The 24,355-nt window shown below is 34.5% G+C and overlaps 1 protein-coding gene across 1 annotated transcript in view; it reads left to right on the top strand.

Annotated features, from left to right (window-relative positions):
- The window catches only part of LOC150102960 (uncharacterized), a 353,745-nt gene that overhangs the window by 293,995 nt on the left and 35,395 nt on the right, over positions 1 to 24,355 (top strand). Inside the window, exons 11-12 of the mRNA XM_090398023.1 lie at positions 1,886 to 5,720; positions 13,397 to 13,541. Coding sequence (XP_090254149.1) covers positions 1,886 to 5,720; positions 13,397 to 13,541 — 3,980 coding nt within the window. The remainder of the gene's footprint in view (positions 1 to 1,885; positions 5,721 to 13,396; positions 13,542 to 24,355) is intronic.

The following is a 24,355-nucleotide window of genomic DNA, read 5'->3' on the forward strand; positions in this document are numbered from 1 at the left end:
AACAGAAATAAGCATTAATAGTCCAAATAAAGATTTCTCTCTTCACAACAAGAATCAAACCCAAGGGTCTTTTCCAATCAAATGGTGCAACATCCTGTCATTCTTGTACTTGCACTACTGTAGTGCTAGTGGAATATCTTTAAAGCAAGCATATCTAAGAAATCTTTTGACTTCTGTCTAATGACATCAGCTGCAATTATTAGTTAGGTTGTAGTCACTTGTAAGGTGGATATGGACTCAAATTTCACAGGTGCAACTTGGGGATTCCATCTGCATTAATTCCAGGCATTCACCACCAAAAATTTCTTCTGTCAATAGTATCCCTTTAACTTATAAGTTTCTATCATATGCCCTCTTCTCTGCCTGTCAGCTAAACTCTGCAATCCACACACCCTCAATATACCCTCATAGGGAACATTCCACAGATCTTTCACCAGCTTGGTCACCAGGGAATGATGGAAAGGATTCAGAGATCCTTTCCATCATCTCCTGATCCCCAAGAAACACAGGTTACCAAATCTATGCATTGTAATCAACATGTGGCCGAATCATAGCCTTATAAAGAGGGACAATAACCTCCCTATCATTACTTGCCAATGTGTTCTTAAGCATCCAAGTAATCCTCTGAGCTATTTTGCCAACTCTTGCAATATGTCCTCTGAATTTCAAATATCTATCTACCATCACCCCCAGATTCCTATCCTCATCGAACTAGTACTGTCAATATGATAGTACTAGTTTTCATTCAGAAGTACATTACCTTACATTTTACAACATTGAATTCACAACCATTGTCCTTTGCCCACACTGCCAATTTATTTAAATCATCTTGTAAGATATCTACATCACCTTTATCAACTATTGTCCTCCCTAGTTTTGCATTATCGACAAACAACTGAATTTCTCCCCTTCAAATCTTCAGCTATATCATTAATGTACAAATTAATGAGTAGTAATCTTAGTACATAGTCCTGTACTAGGACAACTACTGGGGCACTCTACTAGTCACCCTCATTCACTTTGATTCCACTCCACCATACACCAACCTCTGATGTCTGCCTATCAGCCATCTCCCTATCCATGCCACTGCCTTCATATCCATTCCCATTTGCCCCAACTTATATAATAGTTTTCCATGCACTATTCTATCAAATGCCATTACTAGGTCCAGTGGTATCATGGTGTAGCCATTTCCTTTATCCAGTTCTACTGTCGCCTTATTATAAAATGTGAATAAATTACTGAGGTAGGACCTACTTTTTACAAATCCATGCTGTCCCTTATAAAGTATCATATTCCTGTCCACTCATTTCTGAATTTTACTTATAACCAACTTTTCCAATACTTTTAACCACCACTCCAGAGGTATTAATTAGTCTGTAATTTGCTAGAAACTTCTATCTTGGAGCCACCTTTATGTAATGGAACTATCTTACCCTCTTCCCACTTCCTTGGAACCATTAAACACTTCGTCAGAGGTGCTGCCAGTTTACTTGCACATTTTTGTAGCATACAAGTGGACATATCATCCAGGCCCACCTCTGTATTCGCATTGATATTTTTCAATACACTGAGTACCTCCAGTTCATCTACCTCAATGCTCACATCAGTTTCTGTCACCTCAGTAACTATTAAGTCACCACCTAGATGATATACCCTTGCAAAGTGATTAGTTTAAGGAGTTTGAATTTCACCCCCAATTAAAACTTCAAAGGATGATTCATAGCATGATATAATGTGACATTCATTAACAATACTCTTATTTCAAAATTTTGTATGGCATATGAAAGAGATATGACTCAGCCAGCTGACAGTTTGAACAGTCATAACATGACAATTACAAGTTATGTTGCTTGAAGTTAATCACTTGTTTCATTTCTTTTAGATATCAAATTATGCAGTTATGCTGGAAGCCTGCAGCATGCCGTCCTCTTATCCAGAGCATATCAGAAATGATGAGCTGCCTTAAAGTAGAAGAGTCAGTTCCATTTGAGTCACGATGGAATTCATTGAAGCCATCATTAAGAATTGATAACTTGTCACCAACATCAATAGTTTCGTTAAAGTTTGAAAACAATTTTGATCCTTGTTATGTGACATGTTCATTACAAAATACTTCTTCTATATCATCTTATCCTGATCGTACTTCAGATATCACTGTTTCCTTTACAGACTATGAGCCAAAACAAAATTCTTTGAGTTTGTTTGATAAAGCTGAGAATTGCAATGATGTACAAAGATTGTATGATTCCTCTAACTGTGAATACATTGATCAAAATATGTCAAAAATAAGTGCTCAAGAAATATCAGATACAATAAGAGATCTTGATATAATTTTGTCAGGTGGTAAAATTGCATCAGAAAACAACAAAGATGTAATTAATAACAGCATACAAAATACCAGTATGGAGTTATCAACATTTAATAATTTAGCCCCTGCCTGTGCTGTAGAGCCTCTGGAAGATAAGACAAGTGAAAATTATCATCTTCACTCTGAAATGGAACCATTGGATAATGCACTTCATAAATGTTCCTCTTATTTTAGTAACAAAAACTCTTCTCACAGATACAAATTAGAATGTATTGGAGATTCTGATAATGGCAATCATTCACCTCTAGATAAAGGATATTCATCTCCTACTTCTCTGTTTTATGACTTAGAAGAAGTAGATTTATTTGAACAGGTAAATGCAAATAAAGAAAATGAAGTACTTCCTTTTAAAAGCAGTAGTGACAGTTATGTTGATGAAACACGTCAAGAGAACCTAGCTGGTAGTCTTGTCACATTACATGATGCCATTCCAAAAAATAATAATGGATTTAACTCGTTAAGGTATGGGGAATTAGTGATTGAAAATGAAATGAACCTATTTAAAGATACCAGAACTGCTACTCCTGATAAAGCAAAATCAGAAAATCCTGAGCATCTGTTCAATGATCCTATATACCATTCAGTTTTCTCTTCTAATGAAGGAAATTTTCAGTCTGGTATTACTGAAAATAACAGTAATCAAAATCATTCATCTTCAGAGCTTGATAATAGATTTAATGTGAAATTATCCCAAAAAAGTAAATTGAATAATTTTAGTTCATCATCTTTGCATAATGTTTCACCTGATACTCTTAATGGAAATAACTATTTTAGAATGAACTCAAATGAAAATAATTTATGTATAAGCAAAAGTAATTTATGCACATCAGAACATGACAGTACTGAAGAAAATATAGAAATTACTGTAGAGGACTTCATTACATTTGAAGGGCAATATGGATGTGACTGTGATTCTCAAGAAAGATCTTGTTTTGTTCACATGGTAGGACCTCAGTCATCTAACGTTCTATGTGATATGCTGAAAAATGAAAATAAACATAATATAACTGATATCAATGATTTGCAGCAGACATCATTTAATGTCTTTGAAACAATAAAAAATGACAAGCCAAAAATTAGCTCAAAAGATAAAACTGTTGTTGTTGTTCCATTAAATAGTGAAATAAATAAGCAAAATGAGTCTCCTATGAACTGTCAAGGCAGTGAAGTCACCGATCTTGTTAAAAATGCCTCTTATCAGGATGATGTGGTGCACTGCTCTGATTCAGGAAGCAATCGAGAAGTGGTTTTTCATTTATCTGTTAATAACTTGCTTAACAAAGAAAAAACATGCACCAATAAACTTCAAGGGGATACCAATAAAAGTGATGCATTTTTAGATAACAGATTTTCTGAAAAAGAAAAATATACTACATTAAATACCATCTCTAAGAATTTGAATCATGTACAAAAAAATCACAAAGAAGTTCTAGGGCATTCTGATGAAGAATTTAATAGTGTTGATAAGCAAAAAAGTTATGCAGGCATTGAATGTGAAAATCAAAGTGATTTCAATCAGATAACTGAAAATGATATAAAGACATTATTTGTTAATTGCGATAACAGTGAGTTTCTCTCTAAAATCACTGTGGCAAAATTTGATTGTGATGTAAATTTATTAAAGGTCTCAAATGACTGTATCATCAATAACAGTGAAACTGTATGTGAGCCTTTACATGATGGTAATGCTAAATCAGATGCAAAATGCTTTGTAAGTTTCAAGACAGATTACCCTTCTAATATAGAGTTATTGAATCTACATAGAGAAGAAAGCAATTTGACCAAAAGAAATAGCAATGTTTCTTTCCTTGATAATACTCCAGAACAGAGGAGTCCATCTTTTGAATTGCTCACTTCTGAAAATTTAGAGTTTGTTAAAAATACTTTTCAGGAAGAACATATAAGTGATTTTAACCTTGAATTACTAGACATTAATCAGGAAAGTTCTGAAGTTGCATCTTCAATAAATGACGTATTAGAAAACAGATCCATTGTACTTAAGAACTCTGAAGAAAATACTGTCAAATTAGTCACTAGTTCCACTATGGAAACAAAGAAAGGATTTCCTGCTATTTCAACTCAAAATTCTGAAATTGAAAATTCTCCTTCTAGTGAATGTATTAATGAAGAAAGTTGTTCACTTAACAGTTCACTTTGCAACAAAGCAAGGACCGAAACAGAAAATTTTTCAAATCATAATACTGAATTCCTTACTGTAGAAGATTTAGAGACAGGTCAAAAGCTTGAAGTCTCATCTGAATCATTCCAGTATACATCAGATAATGAAGATGATGTTCTTAGAGTGGATACAGAAACAAATGAGGCCATTCTTTTAGATTCTTCACAATCTGTAATTGGGTTTGTTCCAACACGCTCAATTGAAATACTTCAGGAATGTGCTTTGGCAGCCATGAATGGAGAACCTCTCTCCCTTGCAGGTATAGCAGGATCACTTAATGAAGCCTTAGACTCTTACTCAATGGAGACAAACACTCAGAATTACAAAAGTCCATCGTCTTCTTCTGCAGCATGTTCTGAAAGTGATGGTATGATGGATGAAGAATTGTCAGATTCAAAAGAAATAACACATTGTTTTCAAAAACAACTTCTTGATAGCGATACTTGTGTTGGTGAGAAAGCTCAACATTTTCATTTGACGAATAGTACTGCAGCACCTGTAGAGATATTAAATATCAGAAATTGTAATGAATCTTATAAAATAATGAAAACAAGTAATTCTGAGGGCAGTGAAATTAGTTGGGACAATCATTCGTTTCATTCCCCATCTTGCTATGCTAAAAATGCAGCAAAGGACACAGCTTGTGTTTCAGAATCTTCGCTTTTACTTCATTGGTTATCTGCAGAGTCAGAATTACTTGATACTGACAGTTTAAATGATAAGCCTGATGTTATCATTGAGGGAGAAGAAATACTGGCTGGTGAAGACATAATGTTTAAAAATTCCCTAGGTGGCAAACACCATAAAAAGTTTGATGTAGAAAAGGAGAAAATTAATGAATTGATTTTGGAATCCCCAATAAAATGTACAATTAATGCAGATAGTGAGTCAGAAAGTCCTGTTACTGACATTTATTCCCCAGATTTTGAAAGTGATACTGAAGAAACCAGTACAGGAACTTCATGCAGTTCAACTTCAGGTTCATTTGAATGCATTAACAAAATTGGAGAAAATGATGATGATGAACATAATTTGACCCAAAATTTTGATAATGTAGAAGAAGACAGAGAAAATCTTAAATCAACACCATTAAAAATATTTTCAGGAACCTGGGATCGTCTTGCAACTCCTACCTGTAGTGCAATCAGATCTCCGGAAAAAAATAAAAAGGTAATTTTTTTTAATTTTAAGCATGATTGAAAAGTGAAAATTGCAAAATGTTTGTTATCTACAAAATTACTATTTTCTTGAAGGGATTTTTGGAAACTACTCCTAATACAAGTTTTAAATGTCTTTGTGCCCTACAAGTTTTCACTGAACTCTAAGATCACACTTTACAAAACACTGATACAGAGGATACACAATATCAGGCTTTTTAAGAGATCATCAGGGCAAAGAAGAAGCTCTGAGAATTTTTTCTTAGATTGTAAACTGTTCTTTATGAAAGATGTGGATTTACTTGGAAGGGTGAGAGTAAAAGCAGATAGGGTGCTTCATGATTTTATAATAGGGTAAACCAGTGTAGGTAGTACTGGGACATTTGCTTTATGGACTTTTGGTAGTAGGTATGAGAGTAGCTATGATAAGTTACTAGCTTCTTTTTGGTTTCATCATCCCAAGTAGAGACACTATTTACTTATTTTTTTTAATAAATGAATAAATAATTTATTTTCTGAAATCAGATCATCAGAAAGAGGATGATAAATAGTGCAGTCATATAACGTTAAAGTAAATTTCTGTAGTATTCTTTCCTGTCTTGAGCCAATTACTTTTCGCTTATCAGTCTTTATGATAATAAAATTTGTATTCTTCAGGAAAGCACTGTAAGTTCTGCTTAAGACATATTTCAAAATGTAGGCTTGGACATAAAAAAGAATTTATGCCACTTCAGAAGGAAGACAGCCACATCTGAAAGAATATTATATAGGCCATATCGACTGGCATGAAAAAAATTCATAACAAGAACTGACTTAGGAGGAATAACAAAATCAGAACCTTTGTATAAAACAAATTCTTCTTGAAGAAGTAAATTCCTTATGCAGAAGTAATATTAAAAAGAAATATTAAAAACGTGATCTTGCTATTCACAGTCATCAGACTTCTGATTTACGCACCTATATATCCACAAATTTGGATCCACATCTTTCTCACATAGTTCTAAATGTAGCTAAACGTTCTACTCAACGTGCTTATAATAAACTAAGTCAACATCTTAACCGTAAATATGAGGCTCTTTCGTCTAAACAATCCAAAGCATTCATAACTCCAGATAATTGGATTGTAAATATATCCGGACGTCCTTTGACTAAAAGCGAAACCCTCATCCTTTCAAAAGGACATGATTTTTCTATTGTTCCAAATAAAATACCATATCTAGATTTCCTAGTTAACATTGAAAAGAATCTTAATCATCTAACCAGCGATAAAGCTAATGCTCTTCGCCTAGAAGTCGCTTCTTCTCTACTTAAGGCTAAACTTCCTCCTTCTAACATATCTCCTTCTGAAATGAAATCTTTACAGTCCTTGAGAAAAAATAATCACCTCATTATCACTAAAGCTGACAAGGGAAAAGCAACAGTAGTTATGGACTCAGTAAATTACAGAAGAAAACTTTCTCTTTTGCTTCGAGATCGCTCCACATATCAAGAAATTGATTATAATCCAACCAACAGACAACTAAAGAAATTAAATTCTCTCCTTGATGAAGTCATCAGTTTGGATAAAGACACAATTGAAAGACTTAAAACTCATTTTGCAAGACCTCCTAGATTCTATGGCCTTCCAAAAATCCATAAGATTGACTATCCTCTTCGTCCAATAGTAGATTGCATTGATTCTCCTACTTACCGTATAGCCAAATATCTAGCTAAATTACTGAAATCTTACATTGGCAACTCGAGTTCTTTTTTAAAAAACTCCTCAGATTTCTTAGAAAAATTAAAAGATATCTCATTACAACCTACAGATCTTATGGTTAGTTTTGATATAGAATCTTTATACACCAATGTACCTCTTAAGGAAACTTTAAAACTACTTGCTGACATCTTTCCTCAAGATATTATAAAACTATTCGATTTCGTTGTACATTCTGGTTATTTCATATGTCAAAACAAATTTTATAGCCAAGTAGAAGGAACAGCCATGGGAAGTCCTCTTTCTCCAGCTTTAGCCAACTTTTATTTAGAACATTTAGAAAAAGTCCTCTTCACATCTAGTTTCCCTTTACCATCTTTTTGGGTAAGATATATAGATGACATATTTGCTATTTGGCCTCACAGTAAAAACACTTTATCTTCCTTTTTAAACAGTATTAATTCCTTACATCATCGCATAAAGTTTACTATGGAATTAGAAGAAAACAACCAGTTATCTTTTTTAGACGTTCTCCTCATCCGATCATCTTCAAATATTCTTACAACTACAGTATACAGGAAACCAACATTCACAGGTCGTTATATTCTGAAAGAATCAGCCCATCATCCATGTCATAAAACAGGAATTATAAAATGTCTCATCAAAAGAGCCAAAACTAATTGTTCTACTTTTGATTATCTACAGAAAGAACTTTCTACTATCCAGCAACACATGAAACTCAATGGCTTTTCTGAAAAAAGTATTCAACGTCTTCTTACATCTTATAATCCTCCACAAAACAACAAAGATTCAATACGTCGAGTACCTATTCCTTATATCTCCGGTATTTCAGAACCTATCGCAAGAATTTTGAAGAAATATGATTTAACAGCTACGTATTCTCCTATTAACAAATTGTCTTCTCATTTTCCTTCTCCTAAAGACAAACGCTCAACTTTATCTCTTCCTGGAGTTTATCAAATTCCTTGCAACTGTGATCTCTCTTACTTTGGACAGACTGGACGTTCTCTTGAAAAAAGAATCCAAGAACATCAATCATCCATTCTTCACAATAAACCTGAAAAGTCTGGTTTGGCTCAACACGGGATTGAAACTGACCACAGCATCCTTTGGTCCAAAACGCGCCTCTTACATAGATCGCGTTATAGGTTCGAACGTCTGTTCAAGGAAAGCGTGGAGGCCTTGCTCCATCATCCCAACCTGAATCGTAATGACTGCATATCTATATCAAAAATCTGGGAAAGCCTAATCAAGATTACTCATTAATTTTTTTTTTTTTTTTTTTTTTTTTTTTTTTTTTTTTTTTTTTTAAATAGCAAATTCAATCATGTTTCTACTTCAAAATATTTCGTTTCATACTTAGTGATATAACATCACGCGGCATGTTCTAATTTCAACGATCTATTGTTAGTATTCTAGCTTGTATATTTTTTAAACTGTTCTTGTAATACCACCGACGATGGTCTGCTATTTCCAGACCGAAATATTTGGTTAAATAAATATCTTTCTTGTGATTACGTGATTATATCATTCAGTCTTATGTCGCAAGTATCCTTAAAACAACAATATGTGGATGATATTTTTGGAGTATGCCTGAGTGTTCTCTTTCTGAACCTTTTTATGCTTTTCATCCTCGCATAGAGTTCAGTCTTGAACTAGATTTTAAGACTCGCTCATTGTGCTTTACTGGAGCATTGTTGACACAAGAAGTAAATTTTATTAAAACCATCTTCTTGCCTAATGGCTTTACTGAGTTCTATGTTATTAAGGTCATTAATGTTTATAGATGTTGAAAGTTTATTTTTCACTTGATTAGACTACAATAAATTTAGTTTAATCCTTTATCCAAGTGTGAGCAAACAAAGTTTACGCCTGAAAATATCTTCATGACTGGGGTAAGGTAGTACAACACCGGGCAACTCGCAGCGAAGGTGGAGCTAGCTAACATCACTCCTATCTCAGTATCTCCCATAATGCAAAACACATCTCCTTGCAGACATGTATAATGTTATGCATTAAGGGAAGGGCCGCTACCCAGACTAGTTTCGACCTTTATTGAGGTCTCTTCAGTGGGAGCCAGGCAGAAGCAATGGCATGTCATCTTTACCTATAGGAGTTGTCAAACGGTGTGCCACCTTTTTATTAAATTACTCTGGATTTAGAGAAAGTTGTTGAAAGTTTATTTTTCACTTGGTTAGACTATAATAAATTTAGTTTAATCCTTTATCCAAGTGTGAGCAAACAAAGTTTGCACCTGAAAATATTTTCAGGCGCAAGATATTCTGCCTGAGATGACCTGCCATTGCTTCTGCCTGGTATCTCCACCTCTGGGCCTGGTCCACCTTTGCTGCGAGTTTCCCGGTGTTGTACTACCTTACCCCAGTCCTGAAGATATTTTCAGGTGCAAACTTTGTTTGCTCACACTTAGATAAAGGATTAAACTAAATTTATTATAATGGTTATAGAATTCCTCCATTGTCCTCCAAGAGGTTGTCTACCATCTGCCATCCCTTATGTCAAGGATATTTCTGAGAGAATTGCCATTCTATTTAGATTTGTTGGACTCATTGTTACTTTTTGCATGATCAGTATACTTTTCTGATGTGAAGCATCTTGTGTGCATCAACTAATTGTTTACATTGAGTAAACTTGCAACATGTGTATTCCAAAATCAGGTGACGGAAGTAACATCACCGTCATTGCCAAGAAGTAACTATGTATGTGGCAGTATGTACTTGTCTGTACGTCTTAGTATAACTAGATGGTATCACTTTATTTTGTGACAATCCGAGTTCCTGGACCAATCTGAAAAATTCAAAATGTAGTGATATTTTTTCATCATTCTGTATAAGAAAAATAAAGATTTTGGATGCAGGTCTCAGAGATAGGCTTCTCTCCAATAACTGAAAATTCTTGAAAATCACATGACCTACAAAAGTCACACGAATGACTATATCTGTTGACTTCAGTCACTAAGCAGATGACAAAACACACTAAGAACTACCAAAAAATGAAATTCTCTTTGGAACTCAAAAATGAAGTAAAACTACCTTCCTAGATGTTTTAATTTCCAAAAAAAAAAGCTGATGGAGGCATCTCTCTCTCTCTCTTAGTGTATACCACAAGCACATTCATATAGGTCATTATCTACACTCATCATAATTGCACCACTCATCACAAAAACTAGGTATTATACATATGCTGAAAAAAAGGGCAATCTCTATCACAAGAGATGAAGAAAAACTGCAGGAAGAATTATAGTCTCTACTCAAACTATTTGTGTGCAATGGATATTCTTAGAAAATCATACAAAAAAATACTATTCTCTGCTCTAGTTCCACAACAAAATCCTGACATTGTATACAGAACTTTTGTTTTTTCTTTTACATTGGTACATTTTCACTCAAAATTGCTAGTCTCCTCAAATTTCATGACATAAGAGTGGCCCTTAATCCCATTTTAACTACATGAGACTTTACAAACATCCCGTTTTCTATAATATTCCATGTTCTTGCTATCTTTCTTATATAGGGCAGACATCTAGAAGTTTGGAAATTAGACAGAAAGGGCATATTGAAGAAAGCTCGGGCCTAGCTTTTCATTTCTCTCACACATTGAATAAAATTCCTATTCTAACAAATAAGCTTAGGTGTTGTGTGTGTAGCTTTGGTTAGATCAGCTACACACACAGGAAGATATCTACATAAATCATATCATCATCCAGTCCAACAGTATGGCATTTTAAAAACACTTATACACAGAGCCATTTGTTCTAATGATAGAGCTCTGACCACAGAACTCCAATATCTGCACCATGCGTTCTTAGCCAATGGCTACAATCTCTGCAAAATAGATAAAATACTACATAGGCCCATTACTCTGCCCTCCCCTAATACACAAGAATACAACATGACCATTTCTATTCCCTATATCAGAGGTACATCGAAAAAGATAGCCAAAAGTACTGTTGAAACATGGCCTTCGCACCACTTTCAAACATCATGTCAAGCTGGCAACTCTGATCCACTTGCCTAAGGATAAACTTCAGCCTTTAGCACACCCAGGAGTGTATGAAGTTCCTTGTGACTGTGACTTGGCCTATTATGGACAAACAGGAAGATCAGTGAACATCTGCCCGGAAGAACATGAAAGATACATTCGCTACTATTACAATGGCAAGTCGGGACTGGCAGACCACGCTTTGGACAGTCCTTCACACAGGATTAGATGGAGGAAAACGAATGTGCTATTTAAGAGTCATTATAGATCTGAAAGATTATTTTTTGAGTCAGCAATGGTTTTGAAGAATTCTCCCAACCTTAACAAATACGGTTGCATTAATTTGCCAAAAATTTAGGAGACTGTTATCCTAAAAAAAAACTCCTGCATAGTTTTTTTTTTTTTTTTCCCCGTTAGAGGGTGCCAAAAATAGGACTTTAGATCTTTTGTCTTTTGCAATTATATTGTTTCACTCACTGACTATCGCATGTACAAGTGTGTTGTGCTCTGATGATGCTGAGTTGAAAATCAGCGAAATATAAGTGTTAATAAAACATCTCTGTTATAAAAGTGTGTGGTGTTGTTGATACCATGAAAAATAAGTCATGAAAATCCTTATTCCTTACATAGAGGACAACTTCACTGCTCTTAACATAAAGGAATCTACTATGGTCATCTGTTCACAAGGCACTAGCACAATTATATAACATTGTCACCCTTATGCTCATGTTCTCACAATTCCTCCCATTATATTTAGTTTCCCTGACTCTCTGTGTTAGGTCTCATTCCAGTTATTAGTTTTTCAAGACTCCTGATACCAAACACATTCAGGTGTAGGCTGCCCCTCCTATATAAATCTAATCTTCCCTAAGACTCACTCCATACATTCAAAAACTTGCATTCATTCCTTCTACCTACACATTGAATCATTTGCCATCATAGCTCTTCTTCTTAATTCATTTTTATCATATCAAGGTCAAATACTGAATATTTTCACTTTTTCACTCTTCACTCTCACCTCTTCCAACAAACCTTTCATGTCCTCTCTCATACTGAACTTATCACTAGTTAAGTCATTAGTACCTATTACAATTACAATCTCATTTACTTTTCTTTTTCTGTATTTGAATTACTTGGGATATATTTTTAATTTTTGCTCCTAGAAAATTCAAAGTCATAACCCACTCATCAACAGCATATTTTATGACAAAATCGCCATACCAAATAATGTCTTTCATTTTGCAAACATCGTTACTTACCCAATTTTTGTTACTTACTGACTTACCTGATTCTCTGCTTTGTTGTTGTTTGTTTTGCTGCTTAATTTTCTTTTCCTCCCTATGTTCATTTAAATGCCTCTCGACTTTCTGTAATTCCCACATCGTCTCTCGCTCTCTCTGTGATAATCTGCTTTAATTTCGCTATTTTGAAAGTTAATTCATTTATTTTTAATAACCTCCTTAGCATTATGTTTTTGGTGCCATTTTAAACTATATTTAATACTGCAAATCTTAATAAAAAATATGTTATGAAACACTAAAGGCATGAAAATCTACACTAATATAATATAAAACACTAATTTTCTAAGGGAAAAACACAATAAAACAGATGATCACCAATTTTGCACAATCTCTAAATTCATCGACTAATCACAATGTTAAATATAATGTAGCAATCATATTTAACCTCTAACAACTAATTTAAATAAATATTTTTTTATTTGAGCAAGATTTCCATACCCAAAGATAAAAATAACACCTCAAAATATCTTGCCCGCAACATGCAAAAATAAACATTTAAATAACTATTTTTCTAAAAACAGTACTGCATTACTGATTTCTTAACATTAATTCATTTTTATATTTTTAATTTGTGGGATATCTGAATTTCAGTACAGATATCCTACAGAAAACAAGTTTCTTGGAAATTCTTATGTATATTGTAATAAAAATATTGATTTACTTATGTTCTAGGTCTCTGCTATGAAAAAAAGTGTTTCCTTTCATGAAGAGGATCCTCCTCACATTTTTAGTTATCCTCCTCCTTCTGATAGTAGTGAAGAGGAATACGTTGATGAAGGAGAATTTGTGTGGCATGTTGATTATACTAGTTTTGCAGGTAAGACAAGTGTGTTTTAAAAAATGGAGTGAACCGTGGTAGATTAGTTCAGCAGTATAGTATGATTATGGATTATATACTATCCCCTGATGTCAAAATATCAGGATGGATTTATTATTGTTATTATAAGTAATATACCATCCCCAGGTAGTGCAAGGATTCAACAAGTGAGGGGCCCTGTTGTGTCATTCATGCCTGTATACCTATCATGTTACTCATCAAGGAAGGTCACATATCACCCACACCAGTTGTCATACTTTTTCTTGAATTCATTCACACTAGCTGCATTTATCATCTCTACAGTGCATTCCAATCATGCACTGCTCCATGAGAGAAAAATCTAACTATCATCCCTTTCTTGGCTGCATTCATTCTTAAATTCTGTGTATGCTCTCTCATCCTACTCCCCCCTCCCCCACACACCCTCCATATAATTAAAAATTCGATGTACTGGTATCTTGTATGACGCTTTCAGAAGTTTGTAGGTTTCTGTCAAGTTGATCCTCTTTCTCCTGCTTTCTAGTGTCTGCAGCCGACAAACATTATCCTTGCATCATTGGAAACTAGGAGACCAGATCTGTGTGCAATAATTCTTCCATGTGAGGTGTTATCAAAGCCTTGTTAAAAAAAAAAAAAAAAAAAAAAAAAAAACTGCAGAATGACTTCCTTATTCTTACATGTCAATGTTTATTTTGGTGTTCAGGTCATAACATAACAGTTTTTATGCATATACCTATCATACTTCATTTACATTATGTCTTAAAGAACCAGAATTCCTTACTTTGTAAAACTCTCCAGTTATTCCCAATTGTCATGTGACATTTACATCCAAGTGAGATTAATTACTTATTACAACAATAGTTTCTGTCCGACACAGTTTATACCATCACCAAAAGTTTTAGTTCCACAAAATATGCTCTTCACATACACATGGAAAAGAAGAATGTCTTCCCCTTCTTAAGAAAGACATACAGGTTCATTTTTTCAGTTATATCAGCTTGCTTATTATGAGAAAAAGTTAACTCATTCACTGGCTAGAGAGTTCCTTGTATATTTGAAATGTTTTCTCAGAAGTTACTGCTAGCAAGATGCTCCCACCAGAACTAAATCAAAGGAAATTTTGAAACTATTAAAGGAATTGTTCTGAGAATGTCTTCTTTACATTGTAGTACTCATTTAGCTACTTCAGGCAGCATTCATCAAGACAGTTTGCCAGTTAGCTCAGTAGCAACATACATAGTTTCAATCATTCTGTCTTTATTCTCTGCCTCCTTTTTTTTTTTTTTTTTTTCATCACATTTGTATGTGTCTTGTCTCCTCTCTCCCTGCTTTTCTTCTTTTGATTAAGACATTTTTCATGTGTGTTTTATATTTACTGCTTCAATATTCACATGGTCACTAGGGACCAATAGTCAGGCTGTTTGCTTTCGCAGATGCTCAGGTTTGGTTTCTGTCACCATGACATGTAACTACATATTAGATCATTGCCGTTCGTTTATATAATTTTTTTATATGTTCTGTTGGGAACATGATAAGTCGAAGAATTAATGTTAGTGTATTAGCTAATTCCGTTTTCTCTTTTCAATGTGCTTTCTGCTTTCCTATCATATATTTAAGAAGCTTATATGAATTCAATAGTGGATCGTTACACTGTTATATCTCCTCTCTTCTGTCTGTTCTCATATGCACCATTCCATAAACTAGCTATCACCATTGAATCTTTTCAACAATCTCTCCATATCTTTGGAAACCAAGTGACCACACCTGCACACAGTAGTCTAGATGGGGTTTTATCAAAGCCTTGTAAAGTAAGACAAATTACTGTTGTCTTCAACATTGCAGCTATCTGATGTGATGTCTTTTCTGACTTAGCAATATTACTCCTAAACTTTAATTCATCATAATTCTCTGTTCACATCTCTGGTTTCATTGACTACTTGCAGCAAATTCTCATTAATATAATACTCTACTTTGTAAACAGGGTATTATATTAATACTCTGCTTGCAATATCCTCAGCCTAAAATGCATAACCTTGTACTTAGAAACATTAATTCACACCCATTAACATGTATCCTTAGAATTGGTAAACGTATATTTTTAAAAGACTTGGGTGCTGCTTTATACTCATATCAAACTCATTATTAGAGCTGACAAAGATAATGCTACTGTTGTCCTCATGTCCAGCGATTATAACTAAAAAATGAATGTGCTGCTCATAGATCACATTACTTATAAACCACTAGATTATGATCCCACCAAGTCCAGAAAAAATTTTAAAAAGGCTTCAAAAAATTCACATGGCCTCCTGAAGTTGTTAAAAAAAACTAAACCTTTCAGCCTCCCTCCCACCACCACCAATATATGGATTGCCTAAAATTCATAAATCTAATAAATATCTCTGTTCCATAGTAGATGCTACTAACTCTCCTTGAATTAGCCAAACAGTTAGCTAAATATTCTATTCCACTTACTGGCCACACTTCATCTTATATAAAAAATGCCATGCGTTTGAAATCTTTAATCCAAAATTTAGTTTTAAACAATAATGATATCATGGTGAGCTTTGATGTCACCTCCTTATTTACAGATATCCCCTTTCTGATACTAAATTTACTAAAATAAATATCTCCTCCTTCACCAGCATTATTGATCTCTTTAATTTTGCCATCCATACTGATTACTTCTCTTGGAAGGACACATTATTTAAACAGATGGAAGGCACTCCCATGGGCTTTTCCCCTCCTCTAGCCAATTTCTATGTGAAACATTTTGAAAAACATGGTCTTGATACAGCTATTCTTAAACCCTCTTTTTGGCCACATGGCTCAGACACATTAGTCTATTTCCTCCTCCACCTCAACAGCCAGCACCCCAGAATCCCACTATAGAAAAAGAAAATAATAAATTGCATGTCTGCCCAATGGCACTTTTTCTTTTTTAATTTACAGAAAACCTACTCGCACTGGTAGTTGCATACACAAACTTTCCCATCATTCCCCCCCTTCCTTCTCAACAATATAGTGTCATCAAAACCCTTGTCAACAGAGTCTCCACCCTCTATTCTACTCAGGCTTCCCCTACAGTTGAACTTGCCTATATTAGCCAAACATTTCTGTCAAATGACTGCAACGACAAAAAAAATTTACAAATTATCTGTCTCTCCCATCTCCTCATATCCTTCTCAACATATGAGGTTATGCATTTTGGGGTGAAAAGATTAGCAGCAGTATACCACATTGGTGGAACTGTACTCCAGGAGATTGATGAGGCCAGGGACTTGGGAGTGTTGGTGGAGAGGGAGATGAAGTTTAGGGGGGCACATTGCAAAAGTAGCTAAATCAGCTCATCAACTCACTTGGTTGTTGAAAAATACCTTGACGAGCAGAGACAAGCAAGTTATTGTACCTCTGTACCGAGCCGTGATAAGACCTCATCTCGACTACTGTGCCCAGATTTGGTCACCTAGGTTCCTTCTTGATGGGGAGGAGGTGGAGAGGATCCAGAGGCGAGTGACTATGATGATAGCGGGTCTATGGAATGAACCATATGAGAACAGGTTGAAGATTTGTGGGTTGCAGAAATTAGTTGATAGGCGGAAAAGGGGAGATATGATTGAGACATTCAAATTGCTAAAGGGTTTCTATAAGATAAATTCAGAAGATATTTTTGAGATCAGGACTGGTGGTGGGAGAACTAGGGGACACCTATGGAAGCTGGGCAAGAGTGTGGTTAGCAGGGGTGTTAGAGCTGGGTTCTTTACTTTTAGAGTGGTAAATGAGTGGAATAAGCTGCCAGAGTCTGTTGCGGGTGCTATGACGGTGAGTGAGTTCAAGGCAAGGTATGATAGATACTGAGATACTGTGAGAATGTCGTATAGTTGTGTGGACATGATATTTAGAGCTCCCTCGATGAGTCTAAGGACTCCCTGGAATCGCTCGTAATAATAATAATATAGACTACAGTAATGCCGTTACTAATCCCTGTATCCAGAATAACTTTAAAGAAATACAATCTCTGTATTGATCGCTTTAATTTTGCCATCCATACTGGTTACTTGGAAGCTGGCTTCTCTTCTCCACTCTCCTAAGGATCCATTTCCTCCCCCTGTCTGTTCCAGGTGTTTACGAGGTTCCTTGTTCTTGCAACTTATCATAATATTGTCACACTGGGAGATCTGCCTAGATGAACACAAGAAAATACATCTGCTGCCACAACTATGGTCACTCAGGTCCAGCTGACCATGCTTTGGATACATTGCACAGGATCAAATGGAATAAAACTATTATGCTTCATCACAGCAAATACAGACTTGAAAGACTATTTTTAGAATCAATAATGGATTTAAAAAAACAACCTAATCTGTGTTAAATTGTTATTAATATCTGTGTTAAATTGTGTTAAACTTCCTAAGATTTGGAAAATTTATGCTTCCTGCCCAACAGCACCCATGGAGAACACCCCTCATAGAACTTTAGGCTTTAATTAGTCTAATTTCTTCCACTTATTGTTTTGTGTTTGTGTGTGTTATTATGATTTTAATATAGCGTTCCTGAAGATGATTCTGTAACAGGGAGACCAAATATTGGAATGTTTGAATGTGCTGTTTAATTATTTCTCTTTATGGTTTATTTATTCCACTAAATTTTAATATTTTGTAGTAACCCTTGTTGAACGCGGTGCTTATACAACGCAGTTTCAATATAAGACGGTCTATAAACTGTAGTAACCCTTTATCTTTTCATATATTTTCGACGTGCAACTTAGAAATCAAATTTTATCTTTGTTAAATTTGTGTCTGCCTGTATCGCACATGTAGTTATAAGTAGCAAATTTATACAGTAAAACCCCTTTTTTACGCTTTTCAGGGGACTGATGGAAAAAAGTGTGAATAGCAGGAAACGTAAAAAAACATTAAAAAAAACGTTGAAATTTAATAACTGAAAATAATTGAATTTACAATTACTTACATGTATCTATTTAAAAAAATCTTTAATTGTTGATTGTTTTTGCTTTTTTTTTTTTTTTTTTTTTTTTTTTTGACATAGCGCCATATTGTTTGCATTGAATTCAATGCTTGACCTGTTTTTTACTATCGTGTTCAAAGTGGACACAGAGAGTCCAAGATCTTTTATTAAATGCACATGTGTTCTGGCATGCCAATCTACACTTCGCAGAATTGCCATCTTTTCTTCTACCGAAATACGTTTTCTCTCTTTTTTCTCCATGTTACTAACATGGATAACCACCGCAACTTGAAAGCAACTCTCACACGCTAAATTACATAGCAGAAATTTGGCAATATCAATTCATACTGTGATTGAAAAATCAATGAAGTTTGTGAGTGGGTCAAAACCTCATGGCTGTAAAAACTGAGACAGTGATTAAATCATTTAAGAAGTGTGGAATTAGTAATGCACTGGATGGTACAGAGGACAATTTGTTTATGAGGCCTCAGATTCTGATTTAGAAGAGATTTCTGGTGTCTCTTCATTTAGCTCTAGAGATGAATTTCTGGGTTTTGACGATTAAAAGGTGGGTACTCTTTCCTAGTTAGATTAGGTATTTGTTGAAAGTAGACCTACTTATTACTTTATATTTGAAATACTGTAAATTCATTATAATATTCCGTGATAAAGTTTTTTTCCTGAAAAATGTGTACAAAAAAGGGGGTGCATCCTATATGCCTGCAAATACGGTAATTATTAATTAATAATCAATTATTATTTAATAATAAAAAATCAGCTAAATTAACAATTAATTATTATTTAAGTTACGGGATATTACATCCCATATCGTTTCATAGCCGAATATAGAAACTATATAAAGTTCGGTGAGTCCAAGCATAAGCAAATACCTGGATAGTGCAACACTGAGGCAACTCATAGTAAGGGTGGAGCAAGCTCCGATCACTATTCTAAGTATTTACCCATAATGTGAAACCCAGCTCCTAGGAGCTGTATTACTGTTCTACATTATAAGAGAAGGTCACTACCCAGACCGGTTTCAACCTTTATTGAGGTCTCATCAGTGAGTAGATAGACCTAAATAATACCAAGTTTGTAGCAAACAGAACTTACATATACCCTACTATAAGAATTGCCAAGAAGGTGTCCTAATAAATTACTAATTATATGAAGAGCCAAAGGCTTCAATTCGGCGACATGAACTTATTTAAGTTAAGGGATATTACATCCCATACCGTTTCATAGCCAAATAATAAGGGTGGTTTCACATTATGGGTAAATACCAAGAATAGTGATCGGAGCTTGCTCCACCTATACTATGAGTTGCCTCAGTGTTGCACTACCAAATGGGTTAGGTGTTGCACTATCCAGGTATTTTCTTATGCTTGGACTCGCCGAACTTTATATAGTTTCTATATTCAGCATGAAACTCTTTGAGTTTCTTATTCAGCTATGAAATGATATGGGATGTAATATCCCTTAACTTAAATAAGTTCATGTCGCCGAATTGAAGCCTTTGGCTCTTCATATAATTAGTAATTAATTATTAATTAATACATTACAAAATAACCAAGGTGTTCCATGAAAGTTTCAAGATTTGTGAAGTGTTCCTTCGTAGGAAAAGTTTGGGAAACACTGGATTACCCTATTGGAATGGATTCTCCTTCTTTTGACATGTGCAGAAGTGTCGAAAGGTCTCGTATCTGTGGAGGTATTATACATAAGTTTTGAAGTTATGCACCGCATAAAAAGAGACCCGAGTGTGTATATATATATATATATATATTTCTAGTCAGCAATTAGGATTAGCCTGGTTGGCCAAGTGGACAGAATACTCCCTTTCCAAATGGCAGACTGTAGGTTTGCCGGCCTGGTTGACCGAGTGGTTAGCGTATCCGCTCTCCAGACAAAAGGCTGCTGGTTCAAATCCTGCCGTGGGCATAGATGTTTGTCTGTGAAAATACTAGTGGTGGACAGGATTGCGTTGGTGTAGATGATGAGGTTGAGTGGTGCAGATGGAGAGTTGTAGAGTAGGTGCGCTCCCTTGATGAGTTCTTTGGATTCCCTGGAGGTGTCAAATAATAATAATAATAAAATAAAAATCCCACTTTTACAAGGATGCTTGGAAAAGTCTTTAGGCATTAGGCAATTTTCGTTATTGTTTTCTGTGAGATCTCTACTTATTGGAGGCCAGAAATGTTTGAAGAAGTTCTATCTTTAGTCTCAAGAGCTGGGAAACCATGTTATCTAATCCTTAACCTATCGAAAATACCAAATGTGAGATACGTTTACAACCTTTTTGAGGGTGAAATTTACATAAAAATAGTATTAAAATTTGGATCATATTAAGAAGAAAAGCAGCTTTAAACCAGATATCAGATTTAGAGTTATTCAAGTCAAGTCTTAAAGCTTCTTTTGCTAAACTGTAACAAATTTAAAAAATGAGCACTAAAAAAAAATCAAGAACTGTCTTTGTTCAAGGCTATATTATGTGAAATCATGTTATTTAACACTCATAAAATACATAGTTTTTATTTTGTTGTGATTTTTTTTAGAATAATTTATGTTTTCTGGTATAATTACTTCTGATTTTTGTAGTTTATTGTATTTGATGTACTTTATTACATGTTTGTTGAATACTGTATTCAAGTAGTAATGCAAATTGCTCCAAAAATGCACAGGAATAGAACAGTAACAAAAAGAAACACTAACGTGAATAGTGAAGTTGAACAGGAAGGCTCGTCTCACTAAAAACAAACAGGAGGATATTGAAGATAAATTAACTTTTGAAATCTCAAGATTAAAACAACTTATTAGACAGAATGATACTGCACAAATTACAAAAGAAAAGGCAAGAGGTGTTTAGAGGAACACGGAATGGAGGAAGCTAAGCAGCAGGTGAGCTAAGCCAAAGATTATGGTATGATGATATCAACAGAAAAATAAAAAACTATGGCCTTTAAAGGACAAGATCCAGCAAGAACTAAAATAATAATAGATAACAAGATCTTAGAACAGGTGAATTCATTTAACTACCTAGGATGTATGATCACATGAAAATGAAAAAGATATAAACGTAAAAATTGCAAAATATTTAAAAATAACAGGTGTAATTAACTCTATATTTAAACCAAACCTAGTTCAAAAACAAACCAGGCTAAAAGTATACAATACATTAGCCCTACCAGTCTTAATGTATGGAAGCAAAATCTGGACAATAAAACAAAAAGACAAACAAAGATTAACAACAGCAGAAATGAAGTTTATGAGAAAAACTGCAAAGTATACCCTATTTGATCACAAAAGAAACAAAGATATTATGAAAGAATTAAATCAAGAACCAGTAATAGAAAAAATTTAAAAATATAAACATAAATGGATGGAACACGTTCAAAGAATGAAAACAGAAAGATTACCAAATCAAGCCTTAAAGTACAAGCCATTAGGAAAAAGAAAACTAAGACGTCCTCTTAAACGATTCAACGATGACTTCTAAGGCCGGAACATGCCATGCTAGGCCTAAATCCTTGATACGCATGATGATGGTGATGATGAAAACCTAATATGGAGAGTCAAGGAAACTAGATGATGATGTGGGGAATGGTAAGAAGTACGTGAAAGAGTGACTAACTCGTGCGACTATGTTGATACAAATGTGCTTAATCATGGAAGTAATTATGATGAAAGAGTAAATGTGTATTTATCCAGTTCATACTTATTAATTATGTGAAAGAATGTCTGCATAACTGTGCAATTTGGACATACAGGCTGCAGAGGAGACTATACAAAAATTTTGTAGGTAGCTTATGTGTATACACAAATGTCAGGAACCAAGAGTTGTCTTAGTAAATATCTTGTGACCACAGATTCTAGACAAGTGAGAACTGGCCATCCGAGGCACATATACTAACTGCTATGGAGTGTGTAAAGGATACAGTATTCACTTGTAGATGTGACTGTACTATCTCTGGTTGGTGACAGTGATCATACTGTACTGACCTGGAAAGTGGCTAGTATATGGATGTTGCATTCAGAAAAGGTTATATGATGAACTGGAAAGTAGAAAATTATTACCAACTCAGGAGCATACTGCAGTCTATCCCATGATTGCTAGATAGGAAGGATATCAACAGTGCATGTAAGGTATTAAAAAAATACATCGATGAAGGAAGAATTCAAGAGATTCTTAAGAAAAAGATTTGGATGATGGATTAGGATGATGTCAGTTATGAAAATTATAAGTTGCAGGCCAGAAGAGTTACAGCTATTATACAGAAAACTATGTCTGAATCTGAAAAAGAAACCTACTCCATAAAGCTAAAGAAAGCTCAAAAGAATTCTCTCCTTATGCTGCAAGTAAAAGAAAGAATGAGTGTGAAAGAATAACCCTACTGAATATGAATGTTTTGCAGGTGACATATGCAGAAGAGGTTTTTCATCTAAATCAGTGTTCATTTTGCTAAAGAACTATTGACTGTGCATGTAACATGGAGCTTAATGCTACTTCTTTAGTGGATGAAGAAACTTAGGTGTGTTAATAATCATGTCAGCTGTGATATTTATGTTAAAAATTCTGTTAGCTGTGTTAATATCACTCTGTAAAGAGACTGTGCCAATTTGTTGATCTCTCTTTCAAAAGATTGTTTTGACACCGAGTGTTAAGTAAACGTACAAGAGTTCCATCCATTTGGTGCAATGGATTAACTTTATTAAGTTTTCAGAATCCAGGAAATGATTGGCTCATGACCAAACAAACAAAAAAAGTGTATATATATTTCATGAAATTATAAACTATATACCGTATTTTCCGGTGTATAAGATGCACTTTTTTACCTTAAAAATTCATCTTAAAAATGGGGTGCGTCTTATATAATGAAGGTAAAGATTGTTTCCTCTTTTCAAAGTCATACGCACTCCCTTTTATGTTCCAAGATCTTTGTAGGCGGTTAATGGTGCAATCAAATCGATGCGTGACCTTCACGTGACTTCTAGTGCATCATTGGTTAAGAAGAACGGGGAGTCCCTATTCAAGTTTCATAATATCTTATCTGAGTAATCAGTTACCGATGTTTATCAGTATTGAGTTGACATGTTGAGATATTTTGTGTTCAGTTTGATATTTCCCCATAGATTTTAGTGATGGAAAAAAGCAGGTGACATTCATATACTTCAAGTTACAAATTGCAGGTTGTAAAATATGCGGAAGAACACGAGAAAATTAAGCTGAAAGACATTTTGGACCTCCGCCTACAGAAAAAATGATTAGAACTTGGCGTGGTCAGAAGGAGATTTTGTACAATTTGCATAATGAAAAGCACGTGGAACGTGGAAAAATTGCGAAGTGGCCAGAACTAGAGACCGAAGTTATCAAATGGGTGCAAGAAAATCGGCAAAACGGCATTGCCATTTCCACAAAAATGATTCGTACACATGCAGTCAAAGTAGCCTGTGAGTGTTGTTTTGGTTTAGGTTTTTTTCCAGAAAATTGTATTAAATTTCTTGGGTGCGTCTTATACACCGGAAAATACGGTATGTGATGAATATAATGAAATTAATATATTAAAACTATACTTTAGAGATCTCCTTTATCTTTACAAGATAAATTTAATTTCATGCTGACTTATTCTGTTATTGGTTTGTTTTACAAGTACATAATCTGTCTACCATGCTGAACATTTTATTATTCACAACATATTTTCATGGACTTATGTAGTGTTTCCTTATTTAGCATATATTGTTAGTCATCCTCACTGTTTCACTGGAGTATAAATATTCTTACCTCAGGCAATTTTATTATAAGTACAAATCACCAATTCTTTACTAGAGAAAAAACAGTTTTTTTTACTAGT

The sequence above is a fragment of the Typopeltis vanoorti genome, chromosome 9 (assembly GCF_054136105.1).
Source record: "Typopeltis vanoorti isolate ZY-2024b chromosome 9, IOZ_Tvanoo_1.0, whole genome shotgun sequence".
Lineage (NCBI taxonomy): Eukaryota > Metazoa > Arthropoda > Arachnida > Uropygi > Thelyphonidae > Typopeltis > Typopeltis vanoorti.